The sequence below is a fragment of the Megalops cyprinoides genome, chromosome 3, assembly GCF_013368585.1.
Source record: "Megalops cyprinoides isolate fMegCyp1 chromosome 3, fMegCyp1.pri, whole genome shotgun sequence".
NCBI lineage: Eukaryota > Metazoa > Chordata > Actinopteri > Elopiformes > Megalopidae > Megalops > Megalops cyprinoides.
This window is the reverse complement of record NC_050585.1, coordinates 18,308,258-18,334,439: the sequence shown is the minus strand read 5'-3', so window position 1 is coordinate 18,334,439 and position 26,182 is coordinate 18,308,258. Positions and strand designations below refer to the sequence as shown.

The 26,182-nt window shown below is 39.3% G+C and overlaps 3 protein-coding genes across 4 annotated transcripts in view; 1 reads left to right on the top strand and 2 right to left on the bottom strand.

The window, feature by feature from the left end:
- Window positions 1-662: 662 nt before the first annotated feature.
- Window positions 663-13,345, bottom strand: pcf11 (PCF11 cleavage and polyadenylation factor subunit). Of its 2 annotated transcripts, XM_036523502.1 has the most exons (16): window positions 12,986-13,345; window positions 10,565-10,690; window positions 9,838-10,020; window positions 9,457-9,639; window positions 7,994-9,009; window positions 7,602-7,788; window positions 5,996-6,257; window positions 3,920-5,574; window positions 3,473-3,575; window positions 3,227-3,343; window positions 2,795-2,909; window positions 2,280-2,463; window positions 1,928-2,083; window positions 1,436-1,528; window positions 1,142-1,177; window positions 663-1,028 (listed from the first exon to the last, which is right to left on the bottom strand). In XM_036523502.1, the coding sequence occupies exons 1-16, from the start codon at window positions 13,151-13,153 to the stop codon at window positions 813-815; spliced, it is 4,800 nt and encodes a 1,599-aa protein (XP_036379395.1). In that variant the 5' UTR covers window positions 13,154-13,345; the 3' UTR covers window positions 663-812. The 2 variants fall into 2 exon arrangements, with proteins under 2 accessions (XP_036379395.1, XP_036379394.1); XM_036523501.1 differs by lacking the exons at window positions 10,565-10,690; window positions 12,986-13,345 and having other exon boundaries at window positions 9,874-10,274.
- A 3,196-nt stretch (window positions 13,346-16,541) lies between these two features.
- On the top strand, window positions 16,542-25,489 carry LOC118775278 (ras-related protein Rab-30-like). Its single transcript, XM_036525109.1, has 5 exons — window positions 16,542-16,645; window positions 19,367-19,467; window positions 21,109-21,192; window positions 21,617-21,800; window positions 22,885-25,489. Exons 2-5 carry the CDS (start codon window positions 19,375-19,377, stop codon window positions 23,133-23,135), a joined length of 612 nt encoding a protein of 203 aa, XP_036381002.1. The 5' UTR covers window positions 16,542-16,645; window positions 19,367-19,374; the 3' UTR covers window positions 23,136-25,489.
- cmah (cytidine monophospho-N-acetylneuraminic acid hydroxylase) overlaps window positions 23,524-26,182 on the bottom strand; it is a 25,227-nt gene continuing 22,568 nt past the window's right edge. The window contains exon 17 of the mRNA XM_036523376.1: window positions 23,524-23,580. Coding sequence (XP_036379269.1) covers window positions 23,524-23,580 — 57 coding nt within the window. The remainder of the gene's footprint in view (window positions 23,581-26,182) is intronic.

The window sequence follows — 26,182 nt, the reverse complement described above, 5'->3', positions numbered from 1 at the left end:
ATTATCAGAACTGTGACAAAGCAAAAATTCAAGGACAAGAGGGAGGAAGCAGTGAATCACACCACGTTACATTTCACACAGACTCAAAACAATTTTTTTTTTTATATTTATTTTATTGAATATCCAGTACTTTCAAGCAGACTTGCTTTTTCATCGAACCTCTGCAAAAAAGAAACCCTGAAAACATTTAGAATTTAACTGAACAACGTAATTAGAAACCTGCACCACAGAGGAATCCATAAATGTTAGTCAACCTATTACAGCACCTAAATTATTTACACTTCAAACTTATCAAAAAAAAATTGACTGGATTCTACCTTACCTTTTGTACACTCCTACCAAATGAAACCAAAATGTAATCCTCTTAAGACATATTAGAGAAAATAAATTTTCACATATTAATTTTCTTCTGTCCTATCAGTTAGGTCAGCTCTAAGCCATCTTGAAAAACCCAAAAGCAATTATAAACAAATGTTTTCTTTGTGGAAAAAAATGCTTGTAAAGCAAACCATTAGGGACACTAGTAGTATACCCTTTACCAGTATTACACAAAGAATAGCAAAAATAGCTTTATTAATAAATTAAATCTTATACATACATTTTTTCCAAGGTACATTTTCAAGAAGCATTCACACAGCAAAAAACACCTGAATTTTGCAGGCAATACCAAATACAAAAATGTATTTAATGTGTGCATAGCTGAGGACCCTGCCTCAGAGCTCATCAATATAAAAAATATCTCTTTCTTTACAAAAAGAAATTACAGTACTGTCTCGTCAATAAAAAAAACGGGGGGAAAAAAAGCAGCATCTTTAAAAAATAATTGCACTGGCTGGTGTTTCAGCCTCCAACTTAACCTGAACTCTCTCTTCAACTTTTTCTTCTGCACAGGTACCCTGCGCGTCCGTTTCTTGTGTAATACTGGAACATGAGAGCTGGTCATCTTTTTCTTGTTTGATAAATGCATTTAAAGGGTTTTCCACAAGGGCTTTGCTGGGAGACGGAGTGCAGTCCACAAATGAAGATGTCTTCGTAGAAGCAGGGAAATGATAAAAGATCAGTCAGTTCAGAACACACGCAAATACTGCACAAATCACATGAAAATGAATTCACACACAAAAAAAAAAACTGTACAACTTACATTTTTGTAGTCTTCGTAACATGATGGGTGATACGTCTGTAAACAAGGAACAAAATGGGTTAGTCACATCTTTTCATCCTGCCATATCATGCAACTGTCAGTCACTTTGCTGTGCTAAGCCTTCATGCTCAGTGCAGCATGCTAGTGTAATGTTAAAACTGAATGCCCTGCATTTCACCAGGTATCCATCCATCCAATCCATCTCAATTTTCTGAACAAACACAACCTGTGCAAACGCTACCGTTTCTCTCAAACCAGCAACTTATCTTAATGGCTTAGTGAGTTTTCACATACCTTTTCATCAACACGGATTGCATTTTTCAGATGCCATTCTTCCTCCTCCTCCTCCCAGTACATCTCAAACTGCTCCTGGCAGATCTCGCAAGACTTGAGAGAAAAGGAAACAAAATAGAAAAGTTTCTCTTTCAGTTACAGTACATTTTAAATGTCCATGATGATACAATTCACGTTAGCATCGACTAGACATGGGTCCACTGTTCGCAAAATCTTGGTATTACCAACATTTGACAAGATATTTTGGTTTTTAAATGTACCAGAGAATCTGAAAATGTGCGAGAAATCAATACTCCTTAGTCATCCTCAGCCACATTTGTCACGTCACACTGTCCCATGGACTTGTTACCTTTGCCAACTGCATCTTGATTTTCAGGAGTGTATTAGAGTAATGACCACAAAAGATGATACCAACTACACAGAGTTCATTATTCAAACTACAAATGGCACAGGGGTTTTAAAAAGGCACGGACCACACTTGCAGTGACGTACCTCATCAACAACGTCTGGAGCTGCTTTGACACTCTGGAACTCCTTCTCCTTCGCAGCTTCCTGAGTTTTCTGCACTACTTCCTCATGGACTTTTTCAAAGAACTGACTCTTTGCCCTCTCCTCAAGATCAGCGATTTCTTCAAATTCAATCCAATCCTGTAAATGAGAGGTTGAAGGTAAAACACTCATATCCTCTTAAATCACTGTGGAGGTCTCAGATTGCAGACTCAACCACTAAGCACACAGCACAAGATGGGCTGACAGCGAATGCCAGACATACACTGTGAAAAAAAATATCAGGTGCACAGCAGACTACAAACACACACAGCATGGGTTTCACAATCTGGCTTACTGTAAGGCTGTAGTACCACCGCCTGTGCGTGACCTTCTTGCTGATGTCCTTCTCTGATCGGTTTTGCCTGTAATGCCAATCCAAGTGATCAGCATACACATCCGTCTGCGAGGCAGTAAAACGCATCCCACAGGAGTAACACTGTATTCCTGTGTACAGTTTGGTGATAACACTGTCGTATCTCCTGTTAAAAGGAAAAAAAAAAAAAGATCAGCCCTTTCAAAATCAAATAAATCACCATCTTGCATTCTGATTCTGCAAATTATAATCAATAAAATACTTCTTCGACTCAAAGTTCAACATGTGTAGCTAAATGCAGTTAGGCTATTGCTCTCTTTTAAGAATGCTCATAATGAATAAATACACAGAAATTAATTCTCTCCAGATTATTATTATTTCCCCACTATCATAATATTAATTTGCCAGTTTCATGGTCAAAACACACCACAAAAACAAAGCAGCATGAAAATCCTTGTTTTAAACTGTTTTAAAGATGAATTCATAGAAAAGCGCACTGTTTCATGTCTTCAATCACAAAGCTGGTGAGATCAGGGACATTTTGATCATCATCTTGCTCCTCTTCCTCCTCCTCTTCTGCCGCTGGTTGTGACTGAGGGGCTACAGTTGACTCTGAAACACAGATACACAGTGGAGTTTCCAGGAACACATGCCATGAAAGTGGGGACAGCTTGTACAGTTTTTTGCTAACAAATGTAAAAATGAAATCATCTCTCCTTAGACCTTTACAATCCAATAGAATTCTGGAATTTTTCTGTAAACCTACAATGTCATTTTTGTAGAGAGAAAAAAAATTCTTGAATCTCTAGAGTGGCTACGCTTGAATCTCTAGAGAGGATTAAGAAATGTGATCTTAATGCTCACCACAGGCAACACACTGCTGAGTGAATATGGAGATAAAGCAACAGAAAGCAGGTTTAAAATCTTACCACTTGGAGCTGTGTCACTCTGCGGTGGCTTAATTATTCCAGTAGAAATCAGCTTTGTTAACAAATCGTTAACATCCACCTGACCAAAATGACTTTCAGATGATCCAAACTGTGGACCTATGAAACATTGGAAATTAAATTAAAATACAAAGTCCTTGCAACAAATTTGCACAGGCCTACTGCGATCTGCTCCAATAACCATGTAACCCACTCAATAGCCAAAGCAGTTATAATGAAAGGTCTCACCTGCTTGATTGAAAGGCACAGAGTTCTGTGGTGGAAGGAAGGGCTGACCTTGGCTGTAAGGTGCTGGTATCTGGGGCTTTCCAAGGGCAGACAGCATATTCATCTGAACAACAGGAAAAAATGATAAGCCTCTTCTCCAAATATGCTTATCAATCATTCCCACTGTGATATATGCCACAGATTAAATGTTGAGCCTGTTAAGTGAGGAGCTGGTGGCTGAACTATGTCACCATTTTGATCTGCTCTGCATTGTTTTTTGAGTGTCATCCATTACCACAGTTTGGATGAGACACATTTGATCACTTGAACATTCTTTTACTCAAAATACATGTTATAGCTGCTTTGCATCCACTGAAATACTTGTGGATGCCCCTGGAATAAATTTGTCTTTAATGAAATAAACATGTTAAATTCTTCAAAAAAGTACTATGCAAGGGTGACACTCACAGGTTGTGGAACACTTCCACCTGGAACTGCTGTATTCACACTCCCAGAGACAACTGGAGCACCGGGATTGTAAAAATTTGACACAGGTCTGATGTATGCATTGGGGAAACTTGTTGCTCCTGGAACAGGTGGCACGTTGAAATTGGCTCCTTGAGACATGTTTTGCTGTCCTTGAAAAGGTTGTGGTGCACCACTGAAGACATTTAGAGGCTCTGTGAACCTGTGATTAGTTATGTTGAAGTTTGATGGCTGCTGTCCACCAGGATTAGCCAATGAGGCCTGACCCTGTGGTGACTCATACATGGGTGGGCCTTGTGGCCTCTGTTGACTTTGTAAATTTGGTGGGCAGAACCTGGGAGGGCCTTGCTGACTGGGTGGGCAGTCAAATCGTGCCATACCTTGAGGCTGTCCATCGTACCTAATGGGTCCTAGCTGTCCTTGAGGGCCATCAAAACGCATAGCGGCTGGCTGATTAACTGGACCATCAAACCTCACTGGTCCTTGTTGAGCCCCATCATATCTACCTGGTCCTTGCTGAACCTGTGGACCACCAAACCGCAAAGGTGTCTCAAATCTCCCATGGCCTTGAGGCACGTGGGGATTATCAAACCTCATTGGCCCATCAAATCTAGTAGGTTGCATCTGCGGTCCATCAAATCGAATTGGCCCCTGCCCATCAAACCTGCCTGGAGCTTGATGTCCCACCGGGCCTTCATATCTACCTGTTCCTTGCTGAACATGAGGCCCATCAAATCTTCCATGACCCTGTGGCTCACCATATCGTCCTGGAACGGGTTGCATAGATCTATCACTGTCATATCTACCAGGACCATCAAACCTCTCTGGACCCTTATGCAACTGTGGGCCATCATATCGTCCAGGCCCTTGAGGCCCATCAAATCTGCTTGGGCTCTGCCGATGTTGTCCATCAAATCTCGAAGGACCATGAGGCCCTGACGGGCCATCAAATCGCCCTGGGCCTGGATTGACATCAAATCGCCCTTGTAGATGAGATCGTGCTGGTCCTTCCAATCTGGGCTGGCTCATGTGACTTGGGCCATCAAATGCCAAAGGCTTTGAACCTTCAAATCTGTGTGGGTGTTTTGCTCCATCATATCTTGAAACAGGACCTTCTGAGGCATGAGGTGGCGTCTGCCCTGAAGCTTCACACAGCATTTGGCCTGGCTGTCCACTCCTCGCCGGTCCAGAAGGAACATCATGCCTTGGAGGGGCGTCCACATTCAAATGAACATCCTCATCAGATCCTGTCACAGCATGCTCACCGCCAGAGGGAATGTCAAACCTTTGACTGGGGCTGGGTTCTCTTGCAGATATTTGGTGGTTGTCTGCGTCTAAGCCAGATGGACTTTCAAATCCTGCTACTGGGGATTTTCCAGACAGTCCCTCAAAGTTGACTGGACTTGGTGATTTTTTTGTGAATGGCAGACCTGAATTTGAGGGTCTGTCATTTTTTCTCAGTTCATCATGCCTTGAGCATGGCTGGTTGACAGAATCTTCGAGTTTCACAGCTTCATTTACTCCTCCATATCTCTTCTGCACTTCAGAACCACTTTTTCCTTGATCGTTTTCCTCATACGGTGGTGGTCTCTGATGCTGTTGTCTCTCACTATATGGTGACTGGCGATCCCTTCCACCTGCAAGAGGTACATAGTGTAATATAAGAAATTAATGTCAGCACAAAGCATGCATTAGATCTATAAAAACTGAACTCTGCACTTGCCTTCAATCATCAACTACATTCACAAGGATCATCTCTATGGCTGTAATCCTGCCTTGGCCATCCCTTCAGCCTGGGGAACTATTATTATTAGACAAATCTTTAAGATCTATGGTAGCATGCTCTTCAAACATGTATTTAGTTCCTTGGGAACACTTATTTCTATGTACCCTGTTACTCTTCAGGGTAGAAGGACACATGGGTCCTTCAGTACTCTCATGACGTTTTCTGAAGAGGCTATCCCTGGGATGCTCCGGCATGTCCTTCAGGGGCTTCAACTTCTTTCACAACCATTTCCTCATTACAGAAGCTGTTGTCTGCATCTAAAAAAGCATTACCTTGACGCTGGACCTGTGTTCTTCTCAACTTAGCTTTATGTTCATAGTAAGTTATTTCAGCATCCGAAAGATTTCCGGGCTGGGATGGAGGCGTGGCCAGCAAGGGCTTCTTTTTGGGTACAAACTGTCCTTCTTCACTTGGTCCCTCCCAAGAGTCAGATCTCTGCTTCTCCTCTTGATACTGAAAGAGCTGCTTAATTTGGTGGGCCACATCAAGAAAGTCATCATGGGATATTTCACCATCAGCAAGCCTTTTGCTAGCCTATAATGAAGACCAAAACAGAAAAATATATCACTGTTACAGTACATTTGTTAGATCTAAGGATGTTTATCTAAATTAACCTGATATTCAGGCATTCTCTGACTCCCAGGATCAGACTGAACTATTCACACCTTTTTCATCCTCTAAATCTAATTTGTGTGACTTGTGTAACTAGCATGAATATATATATATTCAAAAGGTGTTTGAGTCTGTATCTGAGATGGTATATCCCAAACTGCCCCCTCTGCCCTTCACTAGAGACAACCCCCCCCCCCCACATGCACATGTTCTGACATCCCTGAGTGCATCTGAAACTGTGTGATTTTAAGCCACATTCACATGATAAATATGAAACAGATTCTCCATAATAAAGTAGGACCAAGATACCAGTGCCTACAAAATGACTACCACTTTCCTGTTCAAAACAGCAGAATGTACAGCTTTACATCTCTCTTAATCACCACATAACAAAAAGACATTTTAATAGAAATGGGAACAGGTAGGGCAGGGCACTGAATCTTAACTGTAGTACTACTACATTCAGTGCACCCATTTCCAATAACCTGAATGCACGTGTGACACTCATAATCGTGTAATTTTGAGGAACAATCCACAAATTCAAAAACTAGATTTAAGAAACAAGGACACAAACGTAACCTGGCTGATAGCACTTCTGATGGAGAATGCCTTCCTGGATCCACTAATTAATGACCAACCAGCAAACAACCTTACTGGCCTGACCAAACATCATTCAAAGTAAACAACTGCGAAACCAGGGACCCAAGAACAAATTCAAAAGCAATGATTTCAACATTTGCAAGACTTTATATGAGATGCATCTTGCCATGTCCTTGTGGTTGTTTGTGGTTGTGGACAAATCAAAAATAACAAAGAACAAACTGAGTAGCCAGGCATGTCATTCACACATTCACACAATTTAGACCTGATGGAAAAATACTTAAGTGCACATCAGAGCAATCCAACTAGTTTAAAAGTCCACGGCAAAGAAGTTACAAAAAAAAGAATCACAGGCACAGATTACAACTATCACAGACACTTGAGATTCATACACAGAATGGGCTAATACTAACTAATGGGATAACTGGTAAATAAACAATTGCAGACATACCTGTCATGATTGTGCCTTGTGCTCTCACTTCTGATGGCCTTCCTTTTTTGTGAACATATATATACACATACACACATCTATATTTTTACAACCAACTCTCTAGAGAGCCGTGTACCGTGCTGGGATGACCAAGGTCTTTTATATTTCGCAGTGGACATGCTCAATCAAATCTGCAAACCTAACTTACTGATGACGTATTGTGCTTTTAATCATACCTTTTTCAGAAGATCTCTTTTGCTTGCAGAATTGAGCACTTCTGGTATCTGCAGGTTAGCATCAACACTCAGGCGATGTGATTTTGGTGTGCGAGGAGTAGCAACTCTTTGATTGCCTGACCAGGATGGTTTATGCCTCAGTGGACCCGTTTTTCCATGTGGAAGGTTCTCTTCAGGTTGTTTCAGACTTGGGGAGGGGGTGGTGTACAAAGGGGGGGAGAGGGGGGGGGGGGGGGGGAAGAAAAAAACCCATTACACAGTGCCTTTCAACAAATTTACATTCTGCACACAATGCAGTGATGCTAAACGAAGACTATATTTTGTTAATTATACACATACACAAAAAAATCAGATCACTGCAGTCCCCTAAAACAGACAAAACATGTACTCACTGTTTATTTTCTTCCCATCCACTTCTCCATCTCTTGTTGGCGTGTTCTTTCACTTCTGAGGGTAACCTTGGTGAATGTGTGTCCCTGGCTTCTACAGGCCTTTCCTCCAGTGATCTTTTTGGTCTCCTCGTCTCACTTGTGTTCTTTTTTGGAGTAGTTCGTTCTTCTCTTGTATTTGCATGCTGCGAGAAGTCGTCGGTGTGTGAATGTTTGCCCCCTGCCTGCCTTCCTTTCCCAAACTTAGGAGGAGATGATGAAATACTTCTTGTTCTCCTCTTCGGTGACCGCCTGTCTTTTCTTTTGGGAGAATGCAGGAGTGGTGAACGTGAACGCGAGCGAGACCTTTTCCTCACATTCCCTTTGCTGGATTTGGAGTCCTGTTTCTCGAGAGTCTCAGCTCTCTCATGCTTGTTTACCGAACCATTTGCAAGCTTGCTTCGTGTGCCTGTGAATCTGTGTTCGGAGGCTTTGGCAGACTCGTCCCTCTCTTTTTTCTCAGAACCTCTTTTCTTCTCCTTACCATCATCCTCCTTCACATCTACCTTATCGTGGAGGTGCTTCCGTAACCTTGGATCCTTCTTATTGACTTCTGCCCCCTTTACATTTTCCAGTTCAGTGTTTTTACTTTTTCCTTGAACACACTTATTCAGTGGGGACAGTGATTTGGATTTCTGCTTTTCCTCAGATAAAAAGTCCTTTTTGGGAATCTTTGTCTTGGGAAGCTCCAGTCTACCTTGCTTGTCAGCCATTGTATTTGCTTTCTTATCTGATGGGTTAATAGCACCTCCCAAACCATGACTCTCCTTTTTATTTGGCACTTGTTCCTTCACAAAGGGAGTTGCCTGTCCGGCTCTGTTCAAGCGAGGATCTCTCATGGAAACCTTGCTGTCTAATGCTGGCGGCAGCCAGGGTTTACCAGGCTGTGCAGTGATCAATGGATTAGCCTTCTCACCAACACTGGGATGGGCTGGAGCACTAACAGATGAACTAGTTGCTGATACCAACTGATTAGCAGCCTTTAAAAAAAAAAAAAAAACCTTGATTCAAATTTTTTTTTTATACACTGAGAAGATAACGAATACTCAACCTTAAACAACATTAAACTTAAGACAAGTTAACCTTTGACAACACACACATTCCTAAAATGCCAATAACTTTATATTTTGAAACTTTCTGCAATAATTAGGTAAAAAAACTGAAAATATGTATATAGTCTTTTAAACACTCTGACACTGTAGTATTGATCAAACCAATACAGATGTGAGTCACACTTGCTAATTAACCACTGTCAAAATTGTTGGACATTTGGTCAACGCCCAACCAACTGTACTTGCACTTCTTCAAAGTGGACAGTAAGGCACAACTGAGAGAAACCTAGGGTGGCTATCAAAAAGGGGACAAATTAAACAAGTGTTCACTGGCTGAACAGAGAACAAACAACAAAAACTTACTATCCCACTCACCAGCTGGGCTTTTGTTTGTTCAAGCTCTAGCTCTATCTTCTTCTGCTGAAGCTCAAGCAATTGTTTCTGCTTTGCAAGCAGCTGCTGTCTGATTACTTGTTCCTGGGTCAAACTCTTCTCACTCACCACTACGTGGCTTTGAGGTTGTGGTGTACTGGGCCTGGGAGATCCTACTTCTTTAGTCTATGATGCAAAAAATGGAGGGAAATGAAAAAACAAAAATCATAACCACTTTGTCTCATATATTTTATACATTTCATCTTCCAAGTACTATTGTGATAGGTTACATTACGGCATTTCTCTCAGCTTTGTTCGTTTATTCACATAAACAGAAGATTATCAGAAAACAAAGAATACCCCCCCCCCTAAACCTACGCTTACCTGTCTTAAAAATTCAGGGTTCACATGGATGCTTACATTCATATTTGGTGGCAGTGGTTTGATTGGCCAAGCAGGATCTAAAGAATTCACTCGGACATCTAATGCATAAAGTTTCTTCAACGGGAAAATATCATCCCAGGTGGAACGCAATTTGAACAGACTCTTTCTAGTGTTCTCATCAACCTAAAATGAAAAGACAGCTTGGTGTGAAATCCGATTTTCTTGCCTACTTTCAGCAGTCAGCCTAAGGTTTCAATTTGACCAAGTAAACAGGGACGCAAAGAGGAAAAAGACGAGACTAAAATGAAAGGGCTTGAAGCATCCCAGTTTGGAATTTAAACCTTCACACTCTTAGGAAACTACAACTGCGAACATTTTGAACACACGTGTACTTACAAAACACATCCTTCTGACATGATGACTTGTGGTTAAATGCACAGATCAATATTAAGACAACTGATCTATTAACCACAGCCAAAGCTTTACATAGTAATGTCAATTCATACTAGCTTGAAGACTATGTATCCAAAATCTAAAATATATGTCAGATGTTCCACAAGTCAGGTAAAGGGCCTGGTTAGAATTTAACAACTATTTCATGTACTACTCAATATGCCAAAGTACAAAATTAAGATAACTACAAATTACAGGCAGAAAAACACATACTTTGTGAATATTTAACAGAAGCAACAATTTTTAAAATGGATGAAAAACAAAAATTATATACCTTTTCAAAAACACAAATAAATGAAGCGACTAGGTTTTTAGCGAACACTGCAAGATATTCGCCTCCAACATTCTTCACTATGGAATCCACTAAGTACAAAACAGGAAGCTTCTCTGCAGGAGGTGCCTAGAGTAATAGAAAACTTGAAAGTTTAGAAGACAAAGGCAATTTATACAATTGACAATTTACAAAATAGCATATTCTCACTTCACAAAAAACTGGACATTTTGGACCAACATTTTGAAAATCATGTTATTAGCAAATCTAAGAGTTTTGTTGAAAAGCAACCATCTGGTAACAGTCACAGATATCAAGTTATCCCCCACCACTGCAGGTTTTTAATGGGATAATTTCACTTTTATGACCATGTGGGTCTAACCAGTTTAAGAACATTTCCATTTGCAAAAAAAAAAAAAAAATCTTCAAATCTATTAAAAGAAAAGTCACCCATATCCAAGGGGTAGTGTGCATACATTTGTCCAAAAAAACAAGTTCAGGTTGCATATTTTTAGTTTTACAGGTCAGTAAAGCAAGATTTTAGACTACAGACTTAAGTGTTTAAAAAAGTCCATGTTCAGCAAAATCTTTGATCCATCCAGAGATCTTCAAGTATTTCCAGAGTTCACAAAAAAGTTCTTGAAGAGGAAAAAAAGCCACAAAAATTGAAAAAAACAGCAGGCACCATATTGTTAGTACAGAAAAAACATAAAGTTCAATGTTTGGAGATGGTAACCCTTAAAACCTTTTTTTGTTTAAAGTTTGACAACCTTCTCATTAGTTGACTCAATGCCCATCAAGTATATGGCCCATGACACCACATGCTGTGTGCATTTCTTTCAAACGAAGGCCAAAAAAAAAAACATTATCCAAATTTCCTAAATATATAATTTGGAGAGTGTCAAGATTACCACTTCATTAGCTCAAAATTCATTAGATTTAATAAGCACTATTTGGATTTAATTGATGACCGAGGCTGCCTGAGTTAAACATTCCACAGCAGATTTGTCACAAATTAGCCAGCTAAACATTAGCCAAGTTACAACAAAAATGTTTTGGAAATGTTTACAGACTCACACAACAGCTGGTAAATAAATACTCCGATACCTCACTGAAAATATATCAGCATATGGCCACTAAATGTTGTTAAAGTGGAATAGTCATTCCAAATAAACAGGCAATGTCTCCAGTAAGGTTAGATCACAAGCAACATTAAATATGATCAAATCTACATCCTTCGTAAAATCTACAAATGTTACTGAATCACAAACAGGAAGCAATTACCATTTTTGGAACGAATAAATTACACTGGGAAATGAAAAAGACAAAACCGTATTTCATAGTTTTTATTGTGTCATTGAAAATACCATTCAGTCACATTCCAAAATTCAAATTACGACGAGTAATCATCACTCGACAGTCTAAAATCCCCATTATTTCCTTTGCAACGTTAAACCAACCCAAATACTACGCAGTAGTGACATCTTAATACTTAGCTGCCCTGCATTTTCAACCAGGAAACCCCACCTAATTTCAGTGACAATGTTTCTTCTTGTTTTTTTTTTAATAACCAAAATGAGTTTGCGACAGCTGTGCGTTTGGCATCAAAAGTTTAACACACTATAGGTATGTCAAACTGTTAAATTACCTCGGATCCACACCTAACTAGATTAACTAACAATACAAGCATTAAACTGACTACTAAAATCATCGATATGTGGTTGAAAATGCAGGGAAACGGGCCACTCGAAGGAGCTTACAAATGTAGCTAACTGGCCTGGTACTCTTTGTAAAAGATATATAAACTTAATGTACTAAACGCAATCAAACCCAACTGAGGCCTACCACACGTGCTACAGAATGTCAACTTAGATAGAAATGGCCGAGTTATCGATCGTTACACTTGTCGCCATATTGTTGCCGTCTGCCAGCCAGCTTTGCAACGAGCTAGCTACAGTTAGCTAACTACATCGATATCTGATACAGAGCAGCTAAGATTGCTAGCGAGCGATCTAACTGGCCATCTTACTGCGAACTTTGAACGTTGGCAGTCAAGATACTCCATTATTTTTGGCGACTAGTTCATATAAAATCATTAACTAGCTAGCTAAAACACGGGCAATAGTAGCTAGCCAGATAAGTAAGCATCCACATTGATTCGCTAGATAACGTTAACCGTGATATGTTCATGAAGTTAAAATTTAAATCGCGATGGCCAGCTAGTACCAGTAATGACATGGCAATATGTAGCAAATTTAAGTAGCTATCTCGCTACGCCAATAACTAGCTATGTGACTAAGCAACGCGAGTTACACAATGAGGTCGCCATATTGCCTTGACTGAGTTCTATATACGCATAGGCAACTAGCCTTCACTACGTCGAAATTAAAATGGCTGAAGTTAAGAATTCTATGTCATAAAAACCTTGGCGATTTGTGCTTCAATTATTGCGACGATATCCTTGGCGAAGTGCAGGTTCTCCTCGGCGAGAATGGTCAGCATGTTGATGTGAGGTTTGCTGTTGAAAGTCAAATCTTCCAGAGACGATAGATACTCTCTGCAAGCATCTTCTCTCGCCGCGTCGTCCGACATCTTTTCGCCTATTTCTAGTCAAATTCGACTCCTGTCTTACTCAACCAAACACGTATTAACAGACAGTCCTTCTAAACATTTGACTTTTCGTTCTGTCTTCTCAAAACAACTTCAAACCGTTTCCCTTTCTCTTCCTTTTCCGCTTTAAACTGGAATTTCGGCTGTAGAAGATGGCCGCCGAAGCTCAACAGACTGGCGTCATACAGAATTATTTATACAGATTTACGTCACTGTTCTTTGATTGGCCAGTTCGTGTTAGGCGACCTTATTTTGTCCAAATGGTTTTTTTCTATTCAACGCAGGCAACGCTCCAGACTCTTATTGGTCAACACGCAGCATGTAAGACGTCTACACAAATCAGAGTTTAATTCGTTGTGTGTCTGTTAAAAGAAATCACGCCTATTTTCAAATATGGCGTGTTGCATCATTTGATTGGCTCATTGTCTTCATGGTTATGTACCCCACCCAAGTTCGTAAAGACACAACGCCTAATCAGAATACAGTTTAGGCGGGCATAGTCTAGCTGCGTTTCTTGTCTACACGTTTCGGTGTATAACATGCATTTAGTAAATGTACATTTATTTCTACATGCATTTTCTGTGTTCAATATGTTTTTAACTTCCAAATTACATCACATAACCTTATTACTACAACTGCGATACAGAAAATGGACACAATTTTAATGGCAAAAACTTTATTCAAGTCATATACGTGGTGATATATATATATATAAAGGAAGTAAAAATTCGTTTTTATGTTTGAAACTTCAAAGTATGACGTTCATTTTTGAAAATAGTAGAAAGTGCCCGGCAAAGATTTAACACTACTCCTGTATGTACACTTTATGCTCAGGATTTTTAATGTAAGAGCAAGTAAATCAATTTTTACAATATACACAATATACAATCAATGTTTTGTATTGATTTCCCAGCTTGTAAATTTAGTTGTCAGCTTCATTTACCCTTTGTATGTTTTTTCTTCCTACAATCTGGCAAAGTTACAGATTAGAAAAGAATGTAGCTCATTGAAACGTGTAAGTCATTTGCCAGCCCAACAAAACCTGGGAGGGCACAGAGGCTCAGGTGGTTGCAATATGTATGCAGGCCTGGAATTATATGTCTGTCTTATCTATAGAACAACATATTAGTCGAACACAATGTAAATGCTATGAAACATGGTGGATGTGTGGTATTTTGCATGGGGAGTAGATAAAAAATCTACAATGAATCTTGCCCTTCAAGCTATTTCATATTATGTACAATGAAATGTGAATCCATGCAGAATAAACGTATTTCCTTCATACGTATGATGACGTATGATGGTGATGTTTGATGGTGGTTACTTTTTCCACATTAATATTAACAGTAATGTATGAGACATGCTTCATTTAAATGTTAGTTGCTATTCTGGTATTCTCATGTGCCTTAAAATGTCCTTTCTAGAATGTTCTAAAATGTTCTTTCTACAATATAATTGCTGTATTATAGCTCTATGTAGGCACATTGTATTACGTGCACTTTTATGAAGACAAAATGTTATACCTGCTGGACTAAAAATATATGGGCTACTTTCATGAAATGATTACAGAGGTTTAGCCTGTGGGGAGTGACTGACATTTCCATGCAGAGCCTCTGACTCAGTATAAGTCTAGAGACCATGAGAATGAGAAATCTCAGCCAATTGTAGTGTCCTCCTTTCAATACAGCTTGAACTGTAACGCAGATGGTTTCCAACTGATCATATTTTTGATGCTCTTACTGCCTCAGAGAACTCTGTCCTGTTTTGGACAACTCTGCTTGTTTGTTCTCGGTCTTCATGTCATTTCAGTATCTTCAGAACCATTAGCTTAAAAAACTATACATGGTGAGATATATAAAAATGGTGTTCACCATTCTTTGATTTTGTTCTAGCTGATGAGGAGTTTGACTAAGTGATCACAGAACTAAGCAGTTACTAATAATTTGTTTCTAGATGGCTTGCCAGTAAGAGGGTGCAAAGTATAAATGTGGTACTTTTCTTGTTCTTAAACATTCCATCAGCTGTGCCATCACTCCTTTCCATTAGCCACAGAGGTAATTGCAGGTTTTCAAGTCAACACACACACAAAGCCCCTCACCAGTTTATGAGTAAATTGGGGAGTCGCAAAGCAGACCACCTTAAGGCAAAGTTACCAGAAGGCAAATCTCCTGATAAATAAGCTAGCTAAATCCATGTCAACAACTGTCAACAACAAGTGTTTAAAAGAATGGGAAATGGAAAGAATGGGAAAAAATACAAAGGTGATTTTTGAAGAGGCACTCTTTCAGCTGACAATGAATGAAAATAAAAGATGGCACGTTCCTGATGTCAGCAGGCATTTTATCCCACTTTTCAGGTGCAGAGAACAAAGATGATACAGTGCAAGAAAAGTGCAGCAAAGTAAAGCCACCAGATTGATGATACAAGAAGGAATGATGAGGAAATGACAGGCTGAAGACTAAGGAGGAGCAGAACGCTTGAAAGCGGTAAGCAACAAAAAGAGCCGTGGAACAAATCTGACATCAGAGACAATGGAGGGAATTGAACAAAAGCCTAGACTGAGAGAAGTACTGCTTAGCAGCAGCATCTGAAAGCAAGCAGTGGTGCACATTGTGAATTCCAGACATATAACATTAACCCTTACCACATCATGCTCAATGATCACACATATGTGTAATCACATCTGCATCCAGAGTGCGTATGTGTGCATTCTCTCACGTTTGTATATGCATGTATGTATGTATTTTATGTCACACTTGTGTACACATCAGGCTTTCACCAACTATACCTGTATAGATATTTATGTATTTCATTGTGTTTTTGAGATTACATTTTACATGTATTACATTCATTTTCAGGTACAATGCAGAAAACCTCAACCATGTCAGAATTCTTTTTCCTTACAGTTTAGTTAGGTGGGTATGAATATATAGAAAACGTTTGAAGAGCATCACACTATCCATGATCTGCTAAATCGCTGAACCCTCCTTAGAGTAACTCAGAAAACACAAAATTTAGTGTCTTTATTAAACGCTGATTGGCTGAAACGCAGTCTACGCAGTGTTTGGAAAAATCAGAGTCGACTATGTTGTCGTTTGAACAAAACACAAACCTTCAGTAACTTGCTGTCCTTGTTTGGGGGGGGGGGGGGGGGGGCGGCTTGATGTTACTTATGGGAAATGTAGTTTATTACCGACAGACCACAAGTCTATCCAAACTCTAAGTGGACTATGAGTCCCATAATTCCCCACAATTATTTTACATCAGTATGGCAGTGGCCCTCCAATAGAAAATGAATGATGTCATTGTTAAAAAGCAAAGGAAACTCCAATGACTGCAATCATTGTGCAATATTGGAACTATCGCTGCGATGATTGTGAGAGCTGCAGATAAGATAAGTTGAATCATTAACGCTTCTACACAGCGGATTAATGAATCTGAAGTAGTGTTTTTTTGGGGAAATCCCCATTTTTGGTAAGTGCAAATATAACGGAATGTTGCCCTTAGTTTGTTTTATCACCGTGTTTTTCCAGTTTGAAAAAAGTAAAAAGAAGGGTGGTAGCTGGAGATTAAAACGAACAATTAAAATAGGAATAGTAATGCTATATATAATAACACATTGCGCAACTAATTTGTTGAAATCAATTGATTACCCAAGGTTTTATGTAACCGATTTATAGCTTTTTTGAACGGTTTTTGCATGAATTGACTATCTCGTATTCATATTTTTTTTTTTTACACATATACATGTTGATGTGGCTTCTGCTGTTTTTTTATTATTATTATAATTACATCTCCGTTGGAAAATTCACTAGCCATACTTACTGCAGTTTAGTTAGTTCGCTAGTGAATATATGTTTTTTTATGAACATGTATGAAGGTCATGATAGCATGCGAAATGTGCCGTTACGTGGTGATTGTTGGGATGGTGTGCAATGACTGAGGACCCTAACTCAATACACAATATTCCAATTTTCCATCACATGCTTCTCAAGACTGTGCTGTACAGTTTATGATGTGGAGAAGGCTATTACAGATGGAGCAGTGAACAATATGAAGCAGGGTTTATTTTAACTGTTCTTTGTGATGAGAAATCACTGCCAATGTGAGCATATGAGGAAAAAATATTCTGAAGATATTCTGTTACCTTTGGACGAAGATCTGTGGACAATAAAATTGACGACGTTATAGACACCGAAACTCAATGTTATTCCAAGATCTGAGGTCAAATCATTCCTGTCACGGTAATAATAAACAGAAATTCTGCATTGGCAGGTTAGCATGGACTGTTCTTCCATCCTGTAAATGTAAATGCATCTTGGCGAAAACTTAATCAGGTCTCACAGTTCACAATTTAGCATTGCAATTGTGTTTCTGGTTTAGTACGCGGTTTTATTTATATAAAAACAGCGTGTTTTCTGTTTGGGTTGGTGTTCATACAGTGTACACTGGGCTGATTGCTTACATTAGCCTCAAAGGAGGATTTTTTATTATGCCTTAGAGGCCATGTCTAGCAAGTTTTTTTGCCTTTGCTGAGGACGCTCAATAGGTACTTTTGCAGGTCTCGTAATTTGGTATTTTGCTTGGATCTCAGAAACTCACATATCCGACTAATGATTCATACATGTTAGCATCTTTTATTAGGTTGACACATTCAACCCCTTTTGGATTGTTTTTTTTTTTAATATATTGAAAATGTATGCTGTGTGCAACATCCCCACTTCACAGAACAAAATCTTACATATTTTAGTGGGTGGATGACTGCTGATCATGAGATACACATTAGTGTTTCAGATTCACAACTGACAGACATATCATAACAAATAAGCCACACAAGGTCTAGTGAAACACTACATGGTAAGATTACATTGTAAAACTACAATATTACAATATTACATTGTTACATGGGGGGGGGGGTCCTCCCTGTCCTCCCTACATCACCAATTGTGCATTAATCTTCCCCTCACTGTCTTATCCTATATACTCATGCAGGCAGGCATGATGCATGCAATCCTCCAACACATTCACATGCAGCCAACAGCTAATTTTATCACTGCAAGCCTCAGAGGAGGGACAAAAGGAGAGCAAATGGCAACTGGAGGGTAGGAGGGTTGGAGCATCTTTCACTGAGCAATGAGTGGCTTGTTGGTAATAATAATAATAATAACAATAATAACAACAACAATAATAATAAAAATAATAATAATAACAATACTAATAATTTCAGTTGTATAATATTTACAAAAAACTTTATGTATATAGCGCCTTTCATCTGACATTTTGCAGCCCAGAGTTATGAAAATGTACTACACACAGTGATAATAAAGACAGGTTAAAAAGATTAGAAACAACAATGCAGTAAAACAGTGTTTATGAGCTGTGTGGCGAGGACACCCTGGTTGATGTATCCTAACCTACTCCAGTGGAACAGGGCTGATTGCACAATCCAGACTTGAACTTGCAATGTATTAGATCGTGGGGCTCAGCCTGTGCTCAGAATCAGTGCTGACTGAGCCACTTGGGATCTGATACACCCCTGACTTTATAATCCATGTCATATGCTGAGGTTAACTGATCGAATGAGGCAGAGTATTCTGCTCAAAGGCACATCAACAGAACTGAAGTGCTCAGTCTTCAGTTCCAGGTGCCCTGACCAAGACTGACTGTTGCCTGAATGCTAATAACTATTTGTAGTAATCTAATCAACATTTCTAATAAGTACGATGTCACATAGAATCTTTAAGTGATGTCTTTGCTTACTCCCAACACACACACACAAACATACTGTACCCACATGCCTCTCCTCAAATTATTTTGGGTATAAAGTCTTCAGCTAAAGGAGCCATACTATCTGCATGCCTTGCATTGAAGCAGCTGTTGCTATGTACACCAGTATATGCCATAGGTTCCTTTGGCTCTGGCTTGCTTTTCATTACCCATGGCCAAGTACTGCTGTTTTTTTGCCCTCTCTCATGACATTTCAATTACTCTTTATGTGATGTTTGAATATTGACCTCCGCTTAGCCTTCTCAGGGAATCAAATGCTGTAATTTATTTGTATAATTTTGTGTTGTTTTGAAAACCACAGTAAATTATTTTGGGGTGGCACACAAACACTTCTTGAGGCAGAAAGCGTTTTTCATTGGTGAAAAATATTAATGATTAAAGCAAATCTCTCTTTTTTTCTGTTTGCAGCTGTGCTGATGAGCATGGAAGATTATGACTACCTGTTTAAAATAGTTTTAATTGGAAATGCTGGCGTGGGGAAGACCTGCCTAGTAAGGCGGTTCACTCAGGTCAGTGTATTTTTTTATTTGTCAAAATATTCCTATTGTTCCACATCTAGTTGATTATTATTACCACATCTATTATAACCTTATGTCTGTCTCATTCACCTTCTGTATATGGTAAGGTATGTGAAATTATCTTATCAATCAGAATCAGTTGAGCAATGGAAAAATTACTCTGGAATTTGCCAAATAAAGAAGTGCATTCTTTATTGCTGCTGCTGTTACTGTTAATAAACTGATAAGCACATCTTATGAACAAGGTTATTGCAATGTTTTCCTTTGGCATTTATTTATTTAATCAATGTATTTAGTGTTTGTATTAAATATTGTAATTATTGTAACTCTCACCATTCATACTAAAGGCATGCAGTGTGATTGTTGCCCTTCATTAAATTACAGTTGATTCCTATGTTTTTGGCTGCACTCAGCTGATTTCACAAACAAAATTGATGTATAACTGTATTTTCATGTGGAAATAAATGAAAATGCAACTGGTTCATTCTGAAGACACCTGAAAAGAAGGATGGTGCACACCTTTGTGGGTGTAGTCCACAGAGGGCATGCCACTGACAGCAGTGTCAATTGGAGGGAGTCTTTGGTCATGGGAGAAATAAAGAGATTGCAGGTGTAAGGTTTTACTGTGGGATATTTTATTAAAGTATTTTTTAAAGTTGCAGTTTCATGTAAACCCGGGCCTCTGGGAACTGTAACTGAATCTTTACATTTTTTTGAAGTACCACTACATAGTCTCCATTTTTTATTTGGTAATATACAGTAAGCACTGTGTTTTTTATGCTGCTGTAGCGATGCAGCTTGAATAAGAATAATGTGCTGACATTAAAACATGTTCAGAGAATGTTTGGCAGCAGTCTTAAGCAGGGCTGCATTATGCTGCCAAATCCGAATTACATGGGAGTTGACACGGCATTTGAGTCCTGTCTGCCCAGGGTGTTCCCTTCATTATAAACACAGTTTTGAATATGGAGAAATTCAAACTGTTTAATTTAAATAAACTGCCTATTGTTGCTTCCTTTTACCGTTTAGTCAATAAACAGGGGTGTGAACTAAGGTCGGAGGCTTAAGCTGTGAGCTTACCCTATGCTTTGAGTGGCTATGTATTTCAGGAGGTGAAAAACCTTTTTTTATTACGTTGTCCTTGGTATCCGATAATTAAGACTCCATGGTTACCAGTCAGAATGGAGACCCCTCTATACTATGCACCTAAGAATGAGATCTGGGAAGAGAAATGCTGCCCCAGTGACTTTGTAAAGTTCAGTGCTTGCCTCACTTAATGAATGTTGGGGATGCTCAGAATGTCAGAACATGAGAAAGGAAATACGCTTTTATCAAAGTATTATTATTATTAAAAATTAAAATTATTAAAATTATTAAAATTTTTTTTTTTTTTTACTTTCATATTCAAATTTGTGTTCATGAGCCACCATGGAACTAGCATTTTTTATAATCCCTTCATAATCTTTTATGACCGAATCTAATTGCTCCAGAAGGAGGAGTCTGTAGTGGGAGACACCACTGCATTGTGGGAGATGTAGTGTGAATAGTCCTTCAGCTGTATGTAGCGGAGTGAGTGCAGTGCATGTTGCAGTTCAACAAGCCTAATTCCCCTCATCATTCTCAATATTACAGGGCCTTTTCCCACCTGGACAAGGAGCCACCATAGGAGTTGATTTCATGATCAAGACTGTGGACATTAAAGGGCAAAAAGTGAAGGTTTGTTTTATTATTACAGTGTCAGACCCCCATAACCACATTTTCAGTTAATGAAACAAGCATGTACATGTAGTGTATTGCCTGCCTGTTTCTGCTAAATGATGGAGAAGATGTAGCTGATTTGTAATTTCCTTGGTGAAAACTCCCCCTCCCCATCTGTTTTATACAGGCATACATACAGTATATCTGTCCTCAGGGACCACCCACTTCCAAAATGACCACATGCATGAAAATCTGTTTGCCATTGGCTTGCTTTTAAGTGGAGAAATGGAGAACTATGTAGAGACATCTGGTCCACATGTTTGCATTTTCTGACTGTCAGTATTCTCAATACTCATGCAAAGTGCAGTGGTATGTACTTGCATGTGTGCAGCCCTGATACTAGGACACCTGTTGACAGATGTTACCACTAATGTCCCCACAGCTGCAGATCTGGGACACGGCAGGACAGGAGAGGTTCCGGTCCATAACACAGAGCTACTATCGCAGTGCCAACGCGCTCATCCTCACCTATGACATCACCTGTGAGGACTCATTCCGGTGCCTTCCGGAGTGGCTGAGGGAGATCGAACAGTATGCCAACAGCAAAGTCGTGACCGTCTTAGTAGGTGAGACCACTGTAAATTTTTTGTCTTGATGAATCTCAGAAAGTTTAACATAAAATACACTACTTGACTAGCTTAGCTGATGCCCTGTATGCAGAGTGACTTACATAGTTTATGCATCATTTATTTATATAGCTAGATGTGTCTTGCTGAACAGTACATCAGTAGCCCACCTGGGAATAAAACCCAAGGCCTGCTGCTCATCCACTATACCAGGTTTAAGTTGGACAAGAATTTTCAGACAATCCCTGTGCAATTACCCAAACCTAGACAAACCATTTCATCCATGACTATAAAAAAAAATTTCCTGTCTGCATCAGCCTTTCATGGCATGCCTCCTCCACCCCTTCTCTGCCCTTTTTTCCCCAGTTATGATGTCCACAGGGGAGTTGACAACCTCATCCCACTGTGAGGTGCAATGCCTTTGTCAGATTCCAAGTCAAATAAAAGTACCTCTGTTATCATCACATGCCACCTTCTTGCATTGATTGTATGGAATTTTATATCTACAGAAATGCTGTTATTGCAACTAGCTTTCGAGCTCCACATTGCTGTGAAATGCTAGTAAAAAGAAAACCGAAATGGTCCCTTCAGTCACTGGAGTAGAGATGGTGTTTGTGTCCCAGTCAGAACACCACAGCAAGTGGGGGCATTATTGCTCTGCTTTGCGTGCAAGATTGTGGATCATTAGACAGTATAAGTACCACTGTACCACTGAGAAACCTGAACACTGGCAATCCACAGCCAGCTGTAATGCTTGTCCGTTCCTCTCTCTCTGACACCCAAGACGGTTCATGCAGTTCAGTGAGCTGTTGGTGGCAGAATAATTAGAGTATTTCATCTCCAGTGTGTCTGTAAACCTGGAAGGATGTATTTTTTGGCAAGGTTTCATTGTAATCTATGGTAACAGAAATGTGCTGTTTCAGGGCATTTGATGAAGCGTGTCTTTTCCCTATGGAGGCAGTTGCTGCCAAGGCCTTACTGACTGCTAATGTCATCTTGAATCGTCGTTGGACTGGTGATGCATAACTGAGTGAGTCATTAATCAGCCAATCAGTAATGTGTGTGTGTGTGTGTTCTTTTAAAGGAAATAAAATTGACCTGGTGGAGAGAAGGGAGGTTTCGCGTCAGCGCGCTGAAGAGTTTGCCGAATCCCGCAACATGCACTACCTGGAAACATCGGCAAAAGAGTCCGACAACGTGGAGAGGCTCTTCTTGGACCTGGCTTGTGAGCTCATACGCGAAGCCAAACAGAATGCGCTGGTCGACAACGATGCCTCTCAGATGCCTGGTGAGGGAAAGAGCATTAGCTACTCGACCTGCTGCAGCTTCAGCTAGTCTGCTCCACCTGCGAATGTCTGTGATCGCCATCCCGCTGTAAGGAGGCGCAGGCAGAAGAGTACTGCTGATACTGTTCTCTGCTCGAGGGTTTAAGGTGATCCTGAGCTGCTTCCCCGTTTGGAGTCCCGATTCTTTCACCATAACAGGAGCCGTGGGGGCATACCCAGTGCACACTTTCAATCCTCTCGGGAAAAGGACGTTAAGATTCCCCCCTCGACTGCCGACATGGAGACTGAATCTCCCTTCGACAAAGTGAGATGCCAGGCTTTGGCGACAACGCAGCCATTAACTCAGCTGGAAAAACCCCTTGACGACAGTGAAAATACTGACTTCCAAGGTGTGCACCAATGTATTTCAGGAATTTCACTGGAGAATATATGCAAAATCACACCACACTCTCAAAGAGGATAAGCACCCCACTCTGCTTTTCTGTGGATTCTGTCTGACAGAAAGAGGGAAAAAAGTAAATTTTAGGCAAGCCAATTGTAAAATAATTTACCAGCAACTTTATTATGATAGCAACCGCTGCATTTATTTTGTTAATGGGAGCAAGACATCTCACAAGTAAATGGGGCAGAAAATTAGACAAACAAGAGTTTTTAGCTCATGCCATATATATCGTGATATGTCATAAATTTGAAGGAATAAGCGTGAGATAGAGATGTTTTTTTTATACCATTCACTGTTCAGCAGGCAAACCATCCATGTTTAATTCCTTTTTATCCCTGAATATCAAGCTTTTCAAAAAGCTGCATCCAACCAATTTTGATTTATTTGTGCATTACAGATTGTGCACATTAAAGTTATGTAACTTTGAAGTGAAAATGTACTTTTAAAGGTCTGTGATGTTTCTGGGCTTTAATCAGTGATAATGAAAAAAATTCCATGTGAAGCCTTTTCCACCTTTCTCTTTAACTTCTGTATTGATTGATGTTCTAGCTGCCCCTTGACCAAGATGCCTTGTACAATGCAGTATTCTCGCCTTGTTAACAAAGCTGTTATGTCCGCTTAACTGTGGGACTGTGGGAGTTCAACCTTCTCAAAATTATTTTAGTTACAGATATACACACATGACTGGTCACAAAAACTAAAGACGCTGTCTTTTGTACACATCAACAGATGCCTGATAAGTTATTGTGTTAGAAGCAGTCAGATCTCAATAGTAAAATCCATATTTTCTTGTTTACAAACACTTTTAAAGTATTCATTTTGGTTTTGTATTTAACAATGCATGTTTTAATGCTTTCCTCAACCCTTCATGACCATGCAATTTGAAAGCACAGATTGCTTACTCTTACTTTTTATATTAATATGTAGGGGGGTGAGAATTTTCAGTGTTGAACAGGACACTCAATATTTTCACCTACTGGAACACTTTAAGTATACTGGTATCTGAATAGCAATCTCACCTGACTTTAGAACTATTATTAGGACAGTTTTTGTGGCCTTGACTTAAACATCATGAGGTCTTCTGAGAGATGGGTTTTTTTTATGCATTTTCTTAGCAGATGCCCTTATCCAGACTGACTTACAGAGCACATTTTTCAGGTAACTTGTTTATACAGCTGAATATTTAATGAAACTATTCAGGTTTAGCACCTGTCCCACCTGAGAACTGACTTGGCAACCTTTGGGGTGCCAAGCCCAACGCTCAGTAAATTATTACATGTCTTAACTGATTGTGATAATTCTCAGTCTGTGCTCCTTCACTTTGAGACTCGCTTTTTTTGGTGGGAATTTCCCCTTTAACATAGGGGTACCAATTGTGCGTCACCAGTGACAGGTCTACATTTTCAGTTACCCGGAAATATTTAACCCCAGTTGACTGACTTGCACACTAAACACTATTAATGGTGGGAAAATAGGTAGTTATGTAAAGGCTGTGTGGTGAAAATAAGAATCACTAATAGATATTAATGAGTTTGCCATTTGTTTTCGATTTAGTTTAGATGGGTCAGACAAACAGGTAAAAGGTCTGTGTTTTCATTCACTTCCACTGCTGGTTAGATAAGGACACACCACTTAATGTCTGAGTACTTTCTTTTATATAACTTCATATGCTTTAGTTGAACTTCCCATACTCTGTCTTTTTCAGTGTTACGTACTCACGGTGAATCTAAATACGTAAATTTCACATTGCCGTATGTGTCATGCTGCTTAAGTTGCATCAAAGACTGCTATGATGTTATTTTTGTAGGACCATGTTGAGGCAATTTAGTAACTGAGACCTATTGAGTGTCATTATTGAATTAAGCTTTGTGTTTAGGATTATTCCTAAAGTATCATTACCACAGGATGTTTGTTTTGAAAACCTAAAAATGTGAAAACCATGTGTTCTATTTTTTTTTTACTCAGTGAGATAAAGCAAACAAAAAAAAAAAATCTGTGGAATGTACTTGTCTGTGGAGGAGTGAATGTACTGTTTTTCAGCTGGTCAGTGGTAGAACATTTTTTCCAGTTTATTCTTTTTATTTCTTCAGTAAAATGCAGTGGTTTCAAATTCCAGTTCTGCACTGTACACCTGATGTTATACTGTGCAGTGTACTTGGTTATCATACAGCAGGTCATAATTATGACTGTTTAATGTCATAATTATAACAATTATGAATGTCAATACCCCGCTTAAGTGGAATGTTACCATATCCATAGCACTACTGTCCTGAGGGAAGTGTGTTGGGCTTGTCCTGAAGCTATTTTAAAGGGCTGCTAGCAAGTTCATATGGAAAATATTTGATTAGTAAATGAATATCAATGTTCTGTATGTAACTTCAGTTGTCAAAAATAAATGAAAAATAACTGCCAAACAAATTAATACATTATATTATTAATAATTAATATATTGTTTTTACAGTGTTTTAATAGTTTCTTTTTTTTAGCGGTATTTATCCTCCAAAACATGATCAAGTCGGCAAATCAGGGTTCCTACACATTTTCCATTTCAAAATTCCATACTTTTCCAGACTCAAATTTCCAGACTTCTCGGTAGATTTTTCAGACCATATTTGACATCTGAGTACAAATAGCTAGGACGTTTATTATGTAAA